Genomic DNA, 22,182 nt, shown 5'->3' with positions numbered 1-22,182 from the left:
AGCTCTCTACATAGGCTTGCCTATGCATCTGCGTAATCACGTGCTAGCATTAGCCTTTCTTTTCTTAGGCGATCCCTCGTTGTCTGAGTAGGGTAGTCTTCCAAGAGCAATGTACTGGTGGGTCCATAGGTGACTGTGGAGCCTTATTCTTGATCTGCATCTTCTCCCGCAGTGAGGGCATCCGTTTCCAGGTGGAAGGTGGTCCTGGTTGGGGTTGGCTTGATGCGCCTTCCTCTTGGCACGTTTCTCTCTTTCGCCCTCCATTCGTGCCTCTTCAAACTCTGCAGCACTGCTGGTCACAGCTGAAAACAGCACTCAAGGGCCAGGGCTTCCCAGTTCTCAGTGTCTATGCCAGAGTTTTTAAGGTTGGCTTTGAGCCCATCTTTGAATTTCTTTTCCTGCCCACCAACATTCAGTTTTCTGTTCTTGAGTTCGGAGTAGAGGACGATCGCTTCAGCGCTGGTGGTCTTTGCTTCTTCCAGCACGCTGACATTTGTCCGCTTGTTTTCTCAGGAGATTTGCAGGATTTTCTGGAGGCAGTGCTGATGGAATTGTTCCAGGAGTTGCATGTGACGTCTGTAGACAGTCCACATCTCGCAAGCGTATAGCAGGGTTGCGAGGACAATAGTTTTATTAATAGCTTTCCAGCAGTCTTCAGCCAATCCCTCTCCAATGCCACTGATACAGCTTAATGGTGTAACATTAGAAAATGTTGACCATTTCCGCTACCTTGGCAGCCACCGCTCCACCAAAGTCAATATCGACACCAAAATACAACACCGCCTGAGCTCTGCGAGTGCAGCTTTTTCCGAATGAAGCCGAGAGTGTTTGAGGACCATGACATCTGCTAGCGTTAGCTCTAATAGGAACGTGCCCAGGTGGCTTAGGTAGGCTCAGCATGACGTCAGCGCGAACCTCAGCCCCCTGCTGGGTCTAGCGCCTGACGTGCTCCCGCAGATTCTGGGAAATGTAGTTTAAAGAAGCCAAGCACCTCTCTAGCTGTGCATGCCAAGGTCTCCGTCCTGAACTACATTTCACAGAATTCTGCAGGAGCAACTCCGATTGTCTCCGTTCTATAACGCTGGGCGGTATATATAGCTCTCTAAATGTGTATTTTAGAATAACAAATTTAAAGGTGGTCCCCAGCGGGATTCGAACTTGCGAACTTGCCACCTTGCAGGCCAGGAATGACCGCATGGCTCTAACTCTCTGCGCCACCGCTGCCTCTTTTTTTGTTCTCTTTGCCCTCTTGGCTGCTTCTGACGTCACAGGGGTTCTGGACCTTCCGCGGGGCGTGGCTTTGGCCTCCCTCGCTATGCGCATGCTCAGATTTCTGGTCGGAGCTCCACGCCGCTTCTGCCTCTCCATGCCGGGCCCGAAGCGCCCGCACCCGGCCCGCATCGGGACCCACAGCGGCACCTTCCACTGCGACGAGGCCCTCGCCTGCTTCCTCCTCCGGCTCCTGCCCGCTTACCAGGTACGCAGCCTCTTCCCCGCTTTGCAAACAGCCGGCCCCTGTCGCCGTAGAGTGGAGAAGAGCGGTGGGACTACAGCCCCCATGATTCCTCGGGGCCAGCTGGCTGTGCTTCCTAAGGAAGAAATGCGCGCAAGGGGCAATGGGAATCGTAGGCCAGAATTACTCACTCTATACACACACACATAATGGGGGGAAGACCTAATTCTAAATGTGAAATCCATTGATTCACTTATGTCATGTAGCTTGTATGTAATTTCATACATTCACAATATTCTTAATCGATTTGTGCGTGAATCAAAGTTTGTGCACTTTGAATTGCCAGAAAGCGAAGGACACAAGGAGTTCGCATTAGTGTCATAGAACACAGGCTTTCATTTCCCAATTGGCCAGTTTGCTCCTGCAGAATTCTGGGAAATGTAGTCCAGGGAGAAGGCTTTGGAATTCTCAGCCAGAGAGGTCCTTGGCTTCCCTAAACTACATTTCCCAGAATTCTGCAGGAGCAAACTTGGCAATTGGGAAACGAAAGCCTTCGTTCTATGACACTAATAGGATCTCATGGCTTCTGGGGCCTGGATACAGTTACAACTGGTGGAAATACACATTCCCCCTTTGGGATGTAAGATCTTGGCCATCATGCTCTTATTCTGTCTGACAGCTACTATGAAAAGCAGTTTTGCAGCATTGATGTTGGTCCAGAAGTCTCTATGTCCACCAGACACAGAATAAGGATTTTTTTTTGTCGTGTCAGGAGCGACTTGAGAAACTGCAAGTCGCTTCTGGTGTGAGAGAATTGGCCGTCTGCAAGAATGTTGCCCAGGGGACACCTGGATGATTTGATGTTTTTATCATCCTTGTGGGAGGCTTCTCTCATGTCCCCGCATGAGGAGCTGGAGCTGACAGAGGGAGCTCATCCACCTCTCCCCGGATTTGAACCTGCGACCTGTCAGTCTTAAGTCCTGCCAGCACAGGGGTTTAACCCACTGCGCCACCGGGGGCTCCAGAATAAGGATGATGACGCTGATATACCAAATAGGTGTAAACCTGCAGATAGGACAAAATGGCTCATCATACAGGCTTGTGATGCACATCCGATAATGCTCAAATATGTATGATAGACCATTACAGCGATACCTGATTGTGGGAGGGAAGGCAGAATGACCAGAGACCACAGGATGAATGGACAACGTGACAATAATAACAACAATAATAGTAGTGATACAAAAATTATTCATTCACATCATTTGATCATAACACAGAATTTATATAACTAAAAATGTAATGTTCGTTTGTGGGAGTAACATAACTCAAAAACCACTGGGTGAATTGGCACCAAAATTGGACACAATATATCCATCAGGCCAACGAGTGACTATCACTCATAAAAACAGTGAAAGACACAGCAGAAGAGACTTAAAAAGCCAAAAAACAAAAATTACATTACAATGCATACACAAACACACACATATACACATATCTAAATAAATAAAAATGTAATGTTTGTTTGTGGGATTAAAATAACTCAAAAACCACTGGATGAATTGACACCAAATTTGGACACAATACACCTATCAGGCCAATGAGTTACCATCACTCACAAAAAAACACTGGAAAACACAGCAAAAGAGACTTTAAAAATCAAAAAACAAAAATTACATTACAACGCATGCACAAAACCACACACACATATATATGCAAACACACATATACACAAATGGACACACAAAACACATATACACAGACTGGGCTACAGCAACACATGGCAGGGGACGGTTAGTATATTATAATAGAATACATTCAATAAAATGCCCATATTAAAATATAGTTCTATAAAATACACATATTAAAGTGCACACAACAAAGACTAACACCAATACCAATAACATGCAAGTTAAAATTCCCCATTTAAAATTGACTGGATAGGCCTGCCAGAAGAGATGGGTCTTCAGCTGTATCTTATATCCCAACAGCTGATTTAGCTGTTGAATCTCTTCTGGCAGGTCGTTCCATAGTCTTTTGGAGATGGCCAAGGAGCCGCCGGTGGCACAATGGGTTAAACCCTCCTGCTGGCAGGACTAATCGACCGACAGGTTGGCATTTTGAATCCGGAGAGCGGGGTAAGCTCCTGTCTGTCTAGCTCCAGTTCCCCATGCAGGGACCTGAGAGAAGCCTCCCACAGGATGGTAAAACGAAAGACAGGAAAACCTAGAGAGGCAGGAATCGCGAGACTAATAAAGAACAAAGAACAAGGAACCTAAGATAGAGCTAGTAAAGTATAGAAAAACGAGAGAAGAGCAAGAATCCAGGAACAAGGAAGGAATTAGCAGACACCAACAGACACAGCAGATTCAAGATACACTGTCATATATTCCAAACTTCAAAACAATACATATACTTATATACACACATATATAACAATAATAATAACAAAACAATAATAACCGAATATTATAAAAAATAAAAAATAATAATAATAAAATAAAATAAAATAAAAAAAACCACAAACAGGAAAATAAATACAAAAAAAAAATACAGAACAACTGCAACCTCAGATATACTGCTCCCAGATAAGCCTACGAAAATAGGTTCAAACTTACCAAAACGGAGGCCAAAATATATATAAGAGGAGCTTTGAAGAACTGGCTAAAAATGACAACACCCAAGATCAAGACAGATAAAATCGAAAAAACTGACAAAACTGATAAAATAGAAAAGACTGAACCAACAGAACAAAGAAGAGGATCAGTATCCGGCAACCCAACAGGAAAAGAGATATTAAAGGAAATACAGAAGATACTGGAGCAACAAGAAGCAAATCAAGAGAAACAAGATGCCTATCAAAAGGTTGCAGAAGATCAAAGAATGAGACTTAAGAACGATTTGACCGAGGAAATGGTAAAAATGAGAAAAGAAATCACAAACGAACTGGGAGAAATGAAAAAAGAAATGGATGCCATGAGACAGGAAATGAGAAAAAATCAATTAGATGTAGCTAAACTGGAAGAAACACAAGAAAAAATCAACCGCAAGCTAGAAGACATAGAAATAAGAGAGGAGAAGATTGAAGCAAAACTAGACCAAGCTGAACAGAAAGAATTAGAATATTTCCTAAGATTCCGGAATATACAAGAAGAGACACAAGAAGACCTAAGAAAAATCATCGTAACAATGACAGCAGAACTACTGGAAATCGCAGAAGAAGATGCAGAGACAAACATTGATAGGACATATCGAATAACGACGGGTTACGCCAAAAAATACAAAGTAGAAAGAGATGTGATCGTACAATTTGGAAGAAAACACATTAGAGATGAAATTCTTAAACAAAGCTTCAAGAACCCACCATACTATAAGAACAAAAAGGTCATCATTCTAAAAGAACACACCCAATCAACAATCCAAAGAAGAAGAAAGTACAAGGAACTGACCGAAGAACTCAAACGACAGAAGATCAGATTCAGATGGGAGAGAGGAGAGGGCCTGATGGCAACCTACAGAAACGAGAGAACTTGGATAACCTCGGAGGAGAAAGCAAAGGACTTTTTAAGAATGTTAAAAACGAACAAAGAAGGAGAAGAATATCAAGTCGGAATGGGTCTACAAACAAAAAGGAGCCGCACAGAATCCCCGGAAAAAATAGATGAGACCCCCACACTCCCAGTATTGAGTCTAGAGAAAATTCCAGAAATAAATGAAGATCATGGAAAGAACAGTCAAGTGTTATAACCAAAATATCAATGGTTTAAACTCCCCGAACAAAAGAAGACGAGTTTTCAACAAGATCAAACAAGGCAAGTTCGACATAGTGGCCCTCCAAGAAGTACACATCGCACAAAAACACTCAGCACACATCATGAACAAAAAATTAGGCAAAGAATTTTTTTCACTAGCCAAAGAAAAGAAAAGAGGAGTAATTTTATACGTAAAGGAAGATCTCAACCCAACACAAGCCTTCAAGGATGATGAAGGACGGATAATTGGAGTCACAACAACATTCGACAAGCAGAAAACACTAGTGTGCAATATATACGCACCAAACGGCCCAAAATCCAAATTTGCCCTGAAATTACGAAAGTTAATACAGGAAGAAGAATATGACCACCTCATAATAATGGGAGACTATAACGGCATAATAAATAACAAACAAGATAGAAAATCCGAACCTGGCCAACAAGAAACAACTAAAGCAAATCTTCTACCCAAGGCAGTTACCAACCTATTAAAAGAACTGAATCTGCAAGATGCATGGAGGAACCACCACCCAAAGGATCAGGACTATACCTACTTCTCGGGACGTCATAGAAGTTGGTCACGGATCGACATGGTGTGGGCAACACATTCCCTAATTACCAAAATAGACAGAATCGAGATTTTAACAAGAAAAGACTCAGACCACAGCCCAATTGAGTTCATCTACAATCAAAAGAAAAGACAAGGCAACTGGAGATTAGATGATTACTTGTTGCAAGATCAAGAAATCCAGCAGCACATAGGATCCCATATCACAGAATATTTTGAACTAAATGAAACAGAGGAGGTCGACATACAGACGACATGGGATGCAGGAAAAGCAGTCATAAGAGGCATCTGCATACAACAAGCGGCCAGAAGAAACAAGAAGAGAAATGAGCAAATGAACAAGATAACAACAAAACTAGATGAGGCGGAACTTAAGCTGAAACATGACCCAACAAACACTAACATAACCCTAGAAATTGAAATGCTCCAGAAAAGGAGAATAGAATTAGAAACAGAACAGATGGCGAAAAAATTAAAATTTGTAAAACAATCACACTTTTATAACGCAAATAAGGTCGGAACATGGCTGGCAAGGAAGATCGGAAAAGCGAAACAGAAGCAATGTATCACGAAGATAATTACAAACAACAGAGAATTTACGAGAGATCAGGATATAATAAACCAGTTCAACGATTATTATGGAACACTATATACACGAGGTGAACCTAAGGTAGAGGAAATAACTCGCTATTTATGTGAACAAAAATTAGAAAAGATTTCAGAAGAGCACAGAGGAAATCTAAACAAAGAAATAACCGACCAAGAAATTCACAATGCAATCAAGAAATTAGACCCGTCAAAAACACCAGGACCAGACGGCTTCTCGGCAGCCTACTACAAGACCTACGAAAAAGAACTGACACCTAAATTGAAGAAATTAATGAACGACACCCTAGAAACCAAAAAAATCCCAAACACATGGAAACAGGCAAAAATAATAATGATATATAAAGAAGGAACCGATAGAACAGATGTAAAAAACTACCGCCCCATATCTTTATTAAACGTAGACTATAAGATCTACGCAACTATAATAGCTGAAAGATTGAAACAATTCCTGAAAGAGTGGATTGAAGAAGAACAAGCTGGCTTTCTTCCACAGCGTCAAATAAAAGATAACATCCGAACAGTCGTGAATGTAATAGAATATTATGAGAAGAACGTAGACAAAGAATGTGCACTGCTCTCACTAGACGCCGAAAAGGCCTTTGACCAAATTAACTGGGATTTCTTCCTCACATTAATTAAAGAACTGGACATGGGACATCACTTTATCAACTCCATAGAATCGATCTACAGCGCCCAGGAAGCTAAAATATCCGTAAATGGAGGTACAACGCAGAGTATCAATATTCAAAAAGGAACCAGACAGGGGTGCCCGTTGTCGCCGCTGCTCTTCATCATGTCACTGGAGATTCTCCTCAACAATATCAGAAAGGACAACAGACTCAAAGGAATCAAAATACGGAGACACACATACAAGCTAAGAGCATTTGCGGACGATGTATTATGTATGATTGAAGACCCGCTAGAAAATTTCGGTTTGTGGCTAAACAAGATTGAAGAATTCGGTGCGGTGGCTGGCTTTATCATAAACAAAAACAAAACCAAATGGCTGACAAAAAACATAACAAAAAAGCGGCAAAGATCATTGGAAGAAAAAAGCGGGATTCAAGTAACAGACAAAATAAAATACCTCGGCATAACCCTAACAGCTAAGAACTCCCACTTATTGAAAAATAACTATGAAGCAAAATGGAGAGAAATTAGCAAAGAACTAGAAAATTGGAAACACCTTAATCTATCCCTCCTAGGAAGAATCTCGGCCATTAAAATGACAATACTGCCAAAAATTCTTTTTCTATTTCAAACAATACCAATAATTAGAACCATCCAGGTAATTAAGAATTGGAATAAAGAAATTTCAAAATTTGTATGGAGAGGCAAGAAACCACGAATAAAATTTACAAGTTTAATCGACGAAAAAGAGAGAGGTGGACTAGGTCTTCCAGACCTCCAAACATATCACGACGCATGTGGATTAAATTGGATTAGAGAATGGGCAAATATAGACAAACCTAAAATGTTGGCGCTAGAAGGGCACGACCTTCGGAGTGGTTGGCACGCATACCTGTGGTATGACAAGAAGAAGATCGAAAAGAACTTTGGTAACCACTTCGTTAGGTCATCAATAATGAAAATTTGGGAAAAGTATAAGAAAAATTTCTACCAAAAGACTCCCTTATGGATATCCCCGTTGGAGGCCTCCCAAAGAAGAGAATTAGGGTGGGAAAAATGGCCCAAATACAAAGACATCTTAAAGAAAGACAGAGAAGGACTCAAATTAAAACCGTTAGAAGAAATCAAAGAAACATTTGGTGAAATTTCATGGTTCCAATACAGGCAGCTTAATGAAGCATTCAACAGAGATAAAAAGGACGGATTCGAAAGCAATGATAGACAATGGGACAGAATCATGGCAACCGAAAAGAAAGGAATAACAAAATTATACAAAATCCTCCTGAATTGGAAAACAGAAGGCAATAGAATAAACAGCTACATCATGAAATGGACGGACAACCTCGGCCACGCAATTGCAATACCCAATTGGGAATATGCTTGGAAGACAAAGATAAAATGGACTAATTCATACAGCCTACGAGAAAATTGGATGAAGATGCTATACCAATGGTATCTCACCCCAAGTAAATTGGCAAAATACTATAAAAAAGTAACCAACAAATGTTGGAAATGTAAAGACAAAGAAGGAACCTTTATCCATCTGTGGTGGTTCTGCAGGAAAGTGAAAAAGTTCTGGCAGGAAATTCATGAAATAACAACAAAGATACTAGAATTAAAAATCGAGAAAAAAGCAGAGTACTACCTATTAGGAATTTTTGACTTTAAAATCGACATGAATAAAGACAAACTCTTTTTCCATATGGCGACCGCCGCAAGACTTGTAGTGGCAAGTAAATGGAAAAGTGAGGAAATTCCGAAGATTGATGAATGGAGACTGAAACTAATGGACATTATGAACATGGACATTCTAACACAACACCTAACAGCTAAACAGAGAACAAGAAGTAATACAACAGACTGGTCTCCAATCAGACAGTACTTAGAAGATGAGACAAGATAGACAAGCCGAGATGACGACAAAGAAGAGTGAAGATCCGAAGAGAAAAAACACATAAACACAAACTAACCCAGGGGGGCTATCAATGGACAATGGGGAAATCTTACTTTATAAATTTACTAACACACCCCACGTCCCACTTTCCCTCACTATGTAAACCACCCCATCCCAACCCGGATTAGCTAGGCTACATCCCACACCTTTTGACCCACTCCCCCCCTCCCTACCCAACCCTTAGTGAGGGACCCCGACCCCCCCCATTCCCTCCCCCCCCCAAACCCAAACCCCTGACTCTTTTTAATGCAAACTCCAATATGTCAACGATCAACACCTTACTGATATATTGTCACCAATAAAAAAGCTCAATAAAAATTATATAAAAAAAAAAAACATCAATCATTTGGTGGTTCCTTGGGCAATGTCTTTGCAGACGGCCAATTATCTCACACCAGGAACAACTTGCAGTTTCTCAAGTCATTTTTGACACACAAAAAATTGCAGGTGGCAGATGAAAAAGTCCTGAAAAGGGTGACGTTTGCCACTTGGCTTCTTCTGTTCCATTCCTTCTCAATGTTGTTACTCCTCTGTTCCCCCAGGATGCGGAGATTGTCCGGACGCGGGACCCCCAGTTGCTATCGGGTTGCGATGTGGTGGTGGACGTTGGAGGGGAGTATGACCCCCAGAGGCATCGCTATGACCATCACCAGAGGTACCATTGGAGGTCCCAGTAGCTGCACATTCTGCTGGAGGGCTTCTGATTGGAGGGTTTGGTTGGCCCCATGGAAACAGAAGAAAAAGCTAGTTGGGGAGGGTGGGGGATCATGTGGCTCTCCAGATATTGGTAAACTACATTGACTTGGCTGGTTGGAGCTCATGGAAGCTGGAATCTAAGGACCTCTGAAAGGCTGCCAGTGTAGCAGGAAAAGAGGCAGCAACCACAGCTCCACCTGCATCTTGACTCCCGTGTGGCTTTTTATTCTATCCAGAGTGCTGGTTATGACTTATCAAACCCTATACAGCTTGGGCTCAGATTGTCAGAAACATGGTTATCTCTCCATATTGCCTGAGTTTTCAAATCCTCAGGAGAGCACTTTGAATCTTATTACACTACTAGCCGGCCCCCTGCCATACATTGCTGTGGCCCAGTCTGGTGATCTGGAAAATAAAGTAATGAGGAAGTGTCGATTTCTAATATATGTAATTTCCTTATGCTTGTGAGTAAACAGTATTTCTTGTTGTTTCTTTGTCAGTGTTGATGTGGAGAGTGTCTGGTTTGACTACTCTGGAACATGCCAAATATAATTGTCCTTCTTTAGGGGTCCCTTTCAAATCTATGATACTATATCTGCGTGTGAACCATATATATCTATCTATATCTATGGCTGGATGGCTCTTTGTCAGGAGGGCTTTAATTAGGTTTTCTTGCCCTGGTGAAGGGACTTGAACTGGTTGGCCTTAAGTATGGGAGTTCTGTGTGGGAAGTTTGCCCCAATTCTGTCGTTGGTGGAGTTCAGCATTCTCTTTGATGAATTATAAATCCCAGTAACTACAACTCTCAAATGTCAAGGTCTGTCTCCCTGAAACTCCATCTGTGTTCATATTTGGGCATATGGAATATTAGTGCTAAGTTTGGTTCAGATCCATCATTGTTTGAGTCCACAGTGCTCTCTGGATGAAGGTGAACTACAACTCCCAAACTCAAGGTCAATGCCCACCAAACCTTTCTGGTGTTTTCTGTTGGTCATGGGAGTCTTATGTGCCACGTTTGGTTCAATTCCATTGTTGGTAGAGTTTAGAATGCTACTATAAATGAACTATAAATCCCAGCAACTACAAATGACCAAAAAAAAAAAAGAGTGATGGTTGCTTGTTGGGTTAGTAGATGTCTTGTGGCCAAATCTGGCGGCAATTCATCAAGTGGTTTTTTAGTCATGTTAATCCCACAAACGAACATTACATTTTTTATTTATATAGATGTAACATGATTTTTGCTCCTGAGTTATAGATGTAATTTCCTAATTGTCTCTCTCATAAAAACACGGGAAAAGTTTATTAAACTGCAAAAACTTTGTTTTTGCGGGACATCTTGCAACACCTTTTGCTGTAGTTTTTCAATGAATATCTCATAAAGAGTCTTAACTGATTCAACATAATTGTGGCAGCCACAAAAACAAAGTTTCTGGAGTATAATAACTACTTTGAAGTAAGTACTGCACAATGAAACAGAAAATAACACTTTCAACCAGGAAGAGATTTTTTTCCTTCAAATTTTGTTACATGGTGTTATTATTGCAGACACTCTTGAGGGCATGGGAGAGAGCCTTCTTTGGTGGTTTTTTCCCAGACCAAAGCTTTCTAAGCTGTGTGTTGGGACATGGTAGTGTTTAAGTTGCAGCATGCTCCACAACTGTAAGGACAATTGACAAAAATCTTGAAAATGGATATTATTACTTACAAGTCATATATATTTTAAAATATAAATAAAAGGTTTTGATGAGGTATCGGTCAACTACATTGGTATGTATGTGGGTATGTTGTACCCACATACATTTTGTTACTACAGTGTGTGTATGTTGTTATTACAATGTATGTACTACGGTGTTGTTCAAAATATTGTATGTCACTTTTTTGCTTTTATATGCTGTTTGCTGCTTTGAGTCCCAACTCGGGGAAAAGTGGGAGAAAAATAAATAAATAAATATAATAATAATAATAATAATAATAATAATAATACTTTATTTATACCCCGCTACCATCTCCCCAAGGGACTCAGTGCGGCTTACATGAGGTCGAGCCCGCAGTACAACAATACAAGCAATAACAATAACAATACATGCAATAAAAATAAATCACATAGACAATAACATAAGCATGTTGTGTTCATATCTCTTATAATGTTTACTTCTGTGCTAGAGGGTTTATCATCCGTAGTAGAGGGGAAGTGGGTGTCTTTCTTTGTAACTGACTTCCTCTGATCTGTCCTTGTCCCTTCAGGTCGTTTGGAGAGTCAATGCACAGCTTGAAACCAGATAAACCATGGCAAACCAAGCTGAGCAGCGCAGGGCTGGTCTACTGCCACTTTGGCTCCCAGATCCTGGCCAACCGGCTGGGCCTCAAGGAGCAGGATCCCGTCTTGCACGTGTTGTATGACAAGGTATGGTAAGAGGAGCCAGAAAGGCCGCTTCCTTGAGAATGGAACAAACTCACCTTTGGGTCATTGCTTTCAGTCTCAGGGCCAAACCTATTACAAGTTGGGTTTTGCTTATCGAAAATACTTGGGACAAGGAGTGTTTTGGATTTTAGATTATTTCAGATTTTTGAATATTTTCATATACATACACAATGAGACATATTGGAGATGGAACCCATGTCTGAGAGCCAAAGTATGAAGGTGCTGTGTTTCTTCAGTACTAAGACATATATTGTTCTCTATGTAAACATCTCTAAAAATGGGGTGCATCTTAGAATCGCAGCTGTATCTTATTTATTTTTGGTGGTGGCGGTGGTACTGGAATTAGGGCATGTCTTACAATCAAAGAAATATGGTCATTTTGTAACATTTTTAGCCATTTTGGGCATTAAAGAAAATTTGTGTACCCTAGACCATCAGAAAGCAAAGGCATCGCAATCTCAGCTATCCATGCTGATGTTTTTTGAATTCCAGATATGAAACCTTTATTAGGTTGAGTGAGGCGACAAATTTGGGGTGTCAGGAAAAAGCAGCAAATTACAGTATGTAACAAAATTTGAAAAAATCTGTTCCTGGTTTGAAAGTGTTGTTTCCTGTTTAATTGTGCGGTGCTTACTTTGAAAGTAGTTGTTATACTCCAGAAACTTCATTTTTGTGTCTGCCACAAACAATTTTGTATTGGCCAAGACTCTATGAGATATTCATTGAAAAACTAGAGCAAAATGTTCTGCAGGCCATCTCGCAAAAACACAGGTTTTTGCGGTTGAAGAAACCTTTTCCATGTTTTTATGATAGAACCAATTGGGAAATGACATTTATAACCTAGGAACAAAAAATGTTATTTGCAATTTCACTATGTCAGGGCAGAGAATTTGTGGAATTTTGGGAGGCAGGATGGGGAAAGATTTTGTGAAGTAGGCAGATAATAGAAAACTCTACATTTTTAAAAAAGTAGAGCTGAAAGCATATCATAAAATCACACTGGAGGATCTAGATCGGTTCACAAGCAGTTTGGAGATGTATTTTTTGAAGCATGGGTAAATGAAACCATTACTAAATCCATGGATGTGATAGTCATACTGTATTTTAGTGCTTTCTAAAGAAAATTTTAATGCTGTTATAGCCCACCATGTTAGATGTACTCACAATGGATTACTTTGAGTAAATTGAGTAAACAGAAGCTGGATGGCCATCCGTCAGGGGTACTTTGATTGTGTTTTTACTGCATGGCAGGGAGTTGGATTAGATGGCCCATGTGGTCTCTTCCGACTCTATTATTATGTGATTCTGTGGTTCTTGTGGAATTTGATTAGAATGCCTGTGGAATTTGGCTAGAGCTGGGTCGTCTACACCTTGACTCTGAAATGGTTTTTGCTGCTTCATCTCAAGTAGACATATATTTTGAACTGGTCTCGACAAGTAATTACATAGAATCATAGAGTTGGAAGAAATGCCAAGGGCCATCTAGTCCAACCCCCCTGGCATGCCTGAATATACACTCTCAAACAACAGCCATCCAGCATCTCTTTGAAAACCTCCAGAGAAGGAGACTGCGCCACACTCTGAGCCAGCAGCATATTCCACTCTCAAAGCACTCTTGTTGTCAAGGGGTTCTTCCTAATGTTCAAGTGGGGTGTCTTTCCGAGCAGTTTTAATTCAGTGCTTCGTGTCCTAGTCTCCAGAGCAGACTAGGAGAGAACAAGTTTGCCCCACCCTCAATGTGACATGCCTTCAAATATTTAAACATGGTTGAACCTTCTCTTCTCCAAGCTGCTCCTCATAGGGCTTGGCTTCCAGACATTTAATCAGCTTGCAGAATAAAAGGAAGGCTGGGGAGGAGCAAGCTCTCACTGACCTTAAGGGCCATGGTGTAATGAGATGGTGGTTCCCTGACCTTTTCCTCTTTTCTCCCCTTCCTCTTAGGTATATGAGAACTTTGTGGAGGAGATTGATGCAATCGACAATGGCATCTCCCAGTGGGATGGAGAGCCCCGCTATGCCATGACCACGAACCTGAGTGCCAGAGTGGGATATCTAAACCCACGCTGGAATGACAAAGATCAAGACACAGAGGTAGAGATATGAAAGCTTGGGAGAGGTTTTAATGGTATTTCTGTGTTTTAAAATATATGTGGTGACCTTCATCACTGTGTCCAGAACTTCTTACAGAATACAAAGAAGATGACGTACAAAATTAATCAAATTTATTTATTTTATTTTATTTAAAACATTTATATTCCGCCCTTCTCACCCCAAAGGGGACTCAGGGCGGAGCACAGCATACAGTAGGCCTGCATATTGTGCGAGGGATCGTTCTTTGTGTAACACAATTTGTGCATATAACACTATATGACACAATTTTTGTTCCTGGGTTATGAATAAATGCTTTATTTATATCCCGCCCCATCTCCCAAAGGGACTTGGAGCAGCTTATCTATAAATGTCATTTCTTAATTGGTTCTATCATAAAAACCTGTAAAAAATTTATTAAACTGCATAAACAAATTTATTTTCTGTATTTTTATACCGCCTTTCTCAGCCAATCGGTGACTCAAGGCGGTTTCCAACAAAACAGTACACATAATATCATAAAACAAGTTAAAACATTAAAACAGTATAAAACAACAATAATAATAACATCATTAGCGTCCCTTATTATCAAGCATTGTCCAGTTCCATCGTCAAACAAAGACATCCTGCAGCACATTTTGCTATAGTTTTTCAATGAATACCTCAACCAATTCAGCATAGTTTGTGGCAGTCACAAAAAGAAAGTTTCTGGAATATAAGAACTACTGTGAAAGTAAGCACTGCACAATTAATCAGGCAATAACACTTTCAAACCAGGAAGAGGGGGAAAAAAATCAAATTTTGTAACATAGTGTAATTTGGAACCTTTTTTTTTTCTTTCCAGAAATGAATGTCTTGGATTTCTTCTCAAAGCATAGCATAAATTGTGCAGGAGGACTTAGTGAATTGTTTACTCAGGACCTCCAGCACAGTTCTTTGGTCAACTTTTACTGCAAGTCGACCATATAATCGTTCTAAATGAAACTGCATGAAGGGAATTCATATAATAAGTGGTTCTTTTGTAATAGAAGTAGCCTTTAAAGCTTTAAAAAACCCTTTTAAGGCCTCGGAGAAAAGCCAGTCTTGTCTGGTATCAAAACGTCTAATAGTGAAGACACGAAGAATTCTTTTTCAGGAGAGTGTTCTGCAACTTGCCCTATTTGAATCACTCAAAATCTCAGGCCTCTTCTGCGCTACTATATAATTCAGATTATCAAAGATAATAACACCCATTATCTGCTGATGAGACTACACTGCCATATAATCCAGTTCAAATCAGATAATCTGGATTTTATATGGCAGTATAGAAGGGGTTTCAGATGCTTCCAGGGAAGGACATATTGTATGACTCAGTGGAATGAATGAACCTGGCTGAAGGGTTTCTTCTCCAGTTCTGTGTTGTCTTCTTCAGGCAGGTTTCCAGAAGGCCATGGAGCTGGTGGGCAAGGAGTTCTTGGACCGCTTGGATTACTTTTACCATGCCTGGATTCCTGCGCGCAGCCTTGTGGAGGAGGCCATCCAGCAGCGCTTTGAGGTACTCGTGACTTCCTCTGGCATCTTTCCCACATGGTTTTAAAAGACTGGGCAAGATTTAAGGCAGGCCTATACGACCTGCAACCCTCCAGGTATTTTGACTTCAGCTCCCAGAATCCCTGGCCAATAGACAAGCTAGCCAGGACTTCTGGGAGTTGGAGTCCCAAACACCTGGAGAGTTGCAGGTCAGGTGTACGGTATAAATAGTCCATGTTGGTAGGCTGCAACTTGCATCAGCCCTGGATGATAACTACTCCCAACAAATCTGAAAGCCATGAAAGCCCTGGGGTTTGTCCACATTACACTATTAAAGTTCTTTGATCCCCCTTTGTAGGCACAAGAGCCCTCTGGCAGAGAATTCTGTCTGTCATTGTATTTCTTGTACCATCAAAACATTAGACTTCATCATATAATACACAATACAAAAAGTATAGAATAGAAAACAGAGCAAGTGGCTTTTCAGTAGTTTTTTAAAAAAATCTTGAAATGTAATAAACATACTGTATTTAAAAAGATGTAAAAACAAGATAATATTTATGGCTCTAAATGATATTTTGATAAATCTGGGCAGCAGAGAGAAGAAACTTTACAACTGTCTGTGTTAAATGTGTATTAGCATCTGCTAATAAATACATTAAGCACCAATCAGAAGATCTTCCAGGAAATTTCTATGTCTTATTTACTTCTCTCTATAAAATTATAAAAAAATAATTTTATATCTTTATCTCAGGATAAGTAATGTGTTTTTCTATCACCCCATGGATGAATAAGACTTTTTGTAAGAAATTTTCTTGAAGTGACCATCACGTGCATCAAAAGGCATAATATTTTTATTGATTTTTATTCAAAAAGCAAACATACTATCATATATATATATATATATATATATATATATATATATATATATATGCACACACACACACAAAAGGTACACATGTAACAATAAATCAAACTTTTTAAAAAATTATACTTCTTGGAGATTGTCAGGTTTTCAAGATAGTTTGCATCCTTGCTGCTATTAAATGATAGGCTTTGATAAATTGCCTGCTTTGGCAGCACATATAAAATTGGTACAATAGATTAGATTAACATGGCAGAGAATTCTAAATGCCTTGTAGAACTACAAATTCCAGAATTTCATAGGATGGAATCATGACAATTAAAATCTTCTCAAAGCAATATAATAGTCCAGTACAGATGCCATCAGGCTTTTTCACATCCTTCAAACACCTTGTTGTGAGTCTCCACTGACCTCTTATAAAGAAGCAACTCCCACAAAGATAATAGTATAAATCTTGATGTTATGAATGATGTGAACTAATTTGCTTGTCTGTGCATAGCTAGGACAATAAGGAGTGAAATGACGCACAGCATGTCCCAGAAGCCATGTTATTTTTCTTACCACTCTTATGGAGACCTACTTTTAGCTTCTCGGTTAATGTACACATTTCCATGTTTCGCTCCAATACAATCATGAATACTTGGAAGGTAAAAGAAAGAGGCAAAGGCCAAATGCAGTGGATGGTGTCATTAGACTTTCCAGAGTGTGTTTGTTTGTTTATGTATATATTGTGTCAGAAGCAAATTGAGAATACAGTTATAATGTATTTTAAAAGCCAAAAAGTTAAAACTTGACATTATATTAAATTTTCTTTGACCAGAAGCTGGCCACTTGAGGGGCCTCTAGTGTTGCTGTGAGAAGGTCCTCCATTGTGCATGTGGCAGGGCTCAGGCTGCATTGTAATAAGTGTTCTGTGTTCTGCTGTTTTCCACATTCATGTCGTGGACTCCACTTTGTAGCCCCATTTCTTAAGATTGGCTCTGCATCTCATGGTGCCAGAGCGCAGTCTGTTCAGCGGCTTCCAAGTTGCCCAGTCTTCTGTGTGTCCAGAGTTTAGATTGATAGAAAATGCCATTTTTCAAATGTGAATAGAAAGCTGTTCTACTTGTAGCCTATCCTGGCATATGAACCATTGACATTGTGTGGCCTTGAGTGACATGCACCTTTTCAATTGGCAGGTCGACCCCAGTGGTGAGATTCTGGTGCTGGCCCAAGGTGGCTGCCCATGGAAGGAGCACCTGTTCACCCTGGAGCAAGAGATGGACCTGAAGAAGCCTCTGAAATTCATCTTGTACACAGACCAGGGTGGCCAGTGGCGAGTGCAGTGTGTTCCTGCAGGCTTGCACACTTTCAAAAACCGGTAAGCAAGGATCCCAAGTGTCCTCACCATTGCTTCATTCATGAGGGTAGGGGAATGCTCTGGTAATGACCCAGATCTTCATCTTATGCTCACTGAAAAACCAGGGAAGATTCTGGTTTTATTTTAAAGGGCTATGAGGTGCATTAGACCACACCTGGAATATTGTGTCCAATTCTGGGCACCACAATTCAAGAGAGATATTGACAAGCTGGAATGTGTCCAAAGGAGGGTGACTAAAATGATCAAGGGTCTGGAGAACAAGCCCTAAGAGGAGCGGCTTAAGGAGCTGGGCATGTTTAGCCGGAAGAAGAGAAGGCTGAGAGGAGATATGATAGCCATGTATAAATATGTGAGAGGACGTCACAAGGAGGAGGGAGCAAGCTTGTTTTCTGCTTCCTTGGAGACTAGGACCTGGAACAATGGCGTCAAACTACAAGAAAGGAGATTCCATCTGAACATGAGGAAGAACTTCCTGACTGTGAGAGCCGTTCAGCAGTCGAACTCACTGCCCCGGAGTGTGGTGGAGGCTCCTTCTTTGGAAGCTTTTAAACAGAGCCTGGATGGCCATCTGTCAGGGATGATTTGAATGCAATATTCCTGCTTCTTGGCAGGGGGTTGGACTGGATGGCCCATGAGGTCTCTTCCAACTCTTTGATTCTATGATTCTATGATTTGAAGTGCAGAGAAGTTGGAGGAAACAGGGCAAGGGGAGATGGAAGATACTACAAAGCACATCCACAAAGGCTAAGAACCTCCTTGTTTTGAAGAAGCCCACTTGTCCTTGGAGGCATCTTTTTCTACAAAGACTTATGCTGCAGTAAACTTTAACCTTTGTGGCATCAAAAGACTCTCTGGACTTAGTCCAACATCCTTTCAGCATAGTGTAAATCAGAAGTCCTCAAACATTTATCTGGCTTTCGCTCAGGGTCAACCTAAGTCTAAAATGACTTGAAAGCACACAACAACAACACAATCCTATCTCATCAGCCAAAAGCAGGTCCACGCTTCCCATTAAAATACTAATAAGTTTATATTTGTTAAAATTGTTCTTCATTTTAATAATTGTATTGTTTTAATGTGTGTGTGTTTTTGTTTTGTTTTTGTTTTGTTTTTGTTTTTTGCATTACAAATAAGATATGTGCAGTGTGCATAGGAATTCATTCATGTTGGGTTTTGGTTTTTTTTTCAAATTATAATCCAGCCCTCCAGTTTGAGGGATTGTGCCCTGGCCCTCTGTTTAAAAAGTTTGAGGACCTCTAGTGTAAATATTCACATGTGGTTTTATGCTACATGGAGCCCTGACTTGCTGTAAAGCCCTGAAAATGCCCCATATGCCCATTTTGTGCTTTGTAGACAGAGCCAGGAAGTGTCTGGTTACCTCTCCCTGGGACAGTGGCTCCCAACCATTGGTCCTCTGCGTGTATTGGACATCAGCTCTCACAACTCCTAACAGCCAGTAAAATGGCTTGGATTTCTGGGAGTTGGTCCAAAACAACTGTAGGGCCAAAGGTTGAGAATGACTGCTCTAGGTGGACACAAGATGATCACATAAGTTCTCAGATACCAACAGGACAACCTCTGATGTTAGTGCTTGTTGTCATCATTGTGCATTATGCCACAGGGATATAGCCAGATGCTTCTCTGATCCTTCTTTTTGTCAAGCACTTCAAGTACTCCACAGTAAGTAGGTAGTGGGACTTTAAGCATTGTGGAATGACCCACAGCACCTAAACATGACATAAGCGCATAGAAAGGACAATGAAGTGCATACAGTACAAACCACATATCAGCAAAGGATGTGTTATTATCCCCCTGAATAATAGCAAACCCTATATTTGCTTTAATTTGGGCCAGAAACATTGGAGGCCCGCAAACACTTTCAAGGGAAAATATTTTTTTGACGTATGGTAAATGAAACAGGATTTTAACTCTATGGATAAGAGAGATGGTAGTGTACTGCCCTTACAGAATTCCACTCTTTATTAATTTTCACCACTACAGATCTGATGGCATCTGAGGGATCAAGCTGGGTTTTAATACTGTTTGAAAACTGATTGTTGTTTTATATTTTTATAAGGCATATTGAGCAAGGACCATAGCTCTGTGGTCGAGCATCAGCTTTTCATTCAGAAGTCCCCAAAGCCAATCCCTGGTATCTCTTGGTAGAAATATTGAAGACCCAGGAGAACCATATCTGTTCAATGTACACACTACTTGGCTAGACAATTGAACAGATAAAGTTGGAATACAGATGCTCTGTTACTCTTCAGTGTCTGCAGTGTTTATAAGATGCCCTTGCTGCTTTTTAAGAGCTGCAGAGCAGAACATAAACCTTATATTTAAAAGAAAATGAAGAACTGGCATTTATATTCAACAATGGCTTATAAATGCAGATACCCACAGTTGTGCAATCCCAATTGTGTAAGAGCAATTTAGTGCCCTAGCAACAGCCCAGGCTGCCCTATATCCCAGGATCTGATCCCAGATTATCTGCTTTGAACTGGGTTATATGAGTCTACACCACCAGATAATCTGGAATAAGCAGATAATCTGGGATCAGATCCTGGGATATAGGGCAGTGTAGATCCATCCTCAGTTTTTCTCAGCAAGCACAACCCTCAAGGAAAAAGGCTGAATCAGTCTCACAGACCATGCTACAGCCTTATTCATTCACTCATTCAATTTATACCCTCACCTTTCTTCCACCAAGTGACCCAAAATTAAAAATACAAGTAGAATGTACATTACAAAGATTGGAAAGCAAACAGCAATAGTTTTACAAACAGTTTGGAGTGCCAAAATGGTTTTGTGGTTTGAGTACTGGACCACAACACTGGAGACAAAGCTTTCCATCTCTGCTTAGCCATGGATACCCATTGGGTTAGCTTAGGCAAGTGACAGTATCTCAGCCTCAGAGAACAGCAAAAGTAAACACTCTCTGAACAAATCTTGCCAAGTAAACCCCATGCTAGATTTGCTTTAGGGTCATCATAGGTCAGAAACCACTTGCAAGTCATGCAAGGAAAAAATAATGAAATATAAATTCAGTTTCTCCTGGTTCTCTTCTTCCACTACTGCACAGGCTGTCACTTTTGGAGGAATGGCGAGGCTTACGTGACGAGCAACTCTCTGAGGTCAGTGGGATCCCTGGCTGTGTCTTTGTGCACTCCAGTGGCTTCATCGGAGGGAACCGCACAAAGGAGGGTGCGCTGGAAATGGCACGAAAGACCCTGGCTCAGCAGATGGAAACTAGCTGAAGAGCAATGCATCACCCAGTTGGACTTGTGGCAGTCATTTGTTTTTTGGAGTGCTATAAAATTTTGGTTGATTTTTATATTAAAAAACAAACAAAAAAACAAATATTGTTTGTGTGCGATTTGTGTGACATAACAATAAGAGTATTTATACTCTTTTAAGAGTTAATAGCAAACTCTCAAAGTCACAATTACACCGTGAGATAGTGATTAGGGCACCTTTGGGTTTCCATTGGCCATAAATTATTTTGAGGCATTCAACAACAAAAATCACCATAAGAGGAGATGCCTAACTAACACCACAGACAACAGGATCAGGATTCAAAATTATCTTAACAGAACAGAGACCTGGGTCAAAACTAACACAATGACTAGACATTGAAGGTACTATGCAGCTGAATGAAATGCAGAGATATAGGGTGGGTGATATGTGACTTTAAAAGAGTTTATGGACCTCATCACACCAGAGAATGAATCCACCTTAAATTCAGTTTCTGCCTCCTGCAGAATTTTGGGGTTTGCAGTTTAGTGAGGCTGTTAAAGGCTCCTCCCTAAACTACAAACCCCAGAATTCTGCAGGAGGCAGAAACCAAATTTAAAGTGGATTCATTCTCTATAGCAGTGGTTCCCAACCTGTGGGTCCCCAGATGTTTTGGCCTTAAACTCCCAGAAATCCTAACAGCTGGTCAACTGGCTGGGATTTCTGGGAGTTGTAGGCCAACAACATCTGGGGACCCCAAGTTGAGAACTACTGCTCTAGTGTAATGAAGGAGTATGTGAAAAGGATCTAGGAGTCTTAGTAGACTACAAGCTGAACATGAGTCAACAGTGTGATGCAACACATTAAAAAGTCAGTGCGATTCTAGGCTGCACTGATAGTAGTATAGTATCAAGATCAAAGACAATCATAATCTCAATCTATTCTGGTTTAGTCAGGCTAACCTAAAATCCTTTGTCCATTTCTGGACACAATTCAAGAAGGATATTGAGAATTTGGAACGTATTCAGAGAAAGGTTATCAA

At 40.6% G+C, this 22,182-nt stretch overlaps 1 protein-coding gene across 1 annotated transcript; it reads left to right on the top strand.

The window, feature by feature from the left end:
- The first annotated feature begins 1,180 nt into the window (after window positions 1-1,180).
- Window positions 1,181-21,266, top strand: MYG1 (MYG1 exonuclease). The gene is made up of 7 exons (XM_060762840.2): window positions 1,181-1,477; window positions 9,509-9,621; window positions 11,907-12,066; window positions 14,026-14,175; window positions 15,584-15,706; window positions 17,725-17,906; window positions 20,989-21,266. Exons 1-7 carry the CDS (start codon window positions 1,196-1,198, stop codon window positions 21,161-21,163), a joined length of 1,185 nt encoding a protein of 394 aa, XP_060618823.2. The 5' UTR covers window positions 1,181-1,195; the 3' UTR covers window positions 21,164-21,266.
- Window positions 21,267-22,182: the final 916 nt, after the last annotated feature.

This window comes from Anolis sagrei, chromosome 2, assembly GCF_037176765.1.
Source record: "Anolis sagrei isolate rAnoSag1 chromosome 2, rAnoSag1.mat, whole genome shotgun sequence".
Lineage (NCBI taxonomy): Eukaryota > Metazoa > Chordata > Lepidosauria > Squamata > Dactyloidae > Anolis > Anolis sagrei.
Note: the sequence above shows the minus strand (reverse complement) of the source record. Positions and strands in the feature narration are given on the sequence as shown.

Excerpts from the sequence above, each read along its gene's own strand:
- MYG1 (XM_060762840.2), top strand. The coding sequence starts at position 1,196 with ATGGCTCTAACTCTCTGCGCCACCGCTGCCTCTTTTTTTGTTCTCTTT. Across the intron at positions 12,067-14,025 it reads TGCACGTGTTGTATGACAAG|GTATATGAGAACTTTGTGGA; the intron begins GTATGGTAAGAG and ends CCTTCCTCTTAG. Across the intron at positions 14,176-15,583 it reads ACAAAGATCAAGACACAGAG|GCAGGTTTCCAGAAGGCCAT; the intron begins GTAGAGATATGA and ends TGTCTTCTTCAG.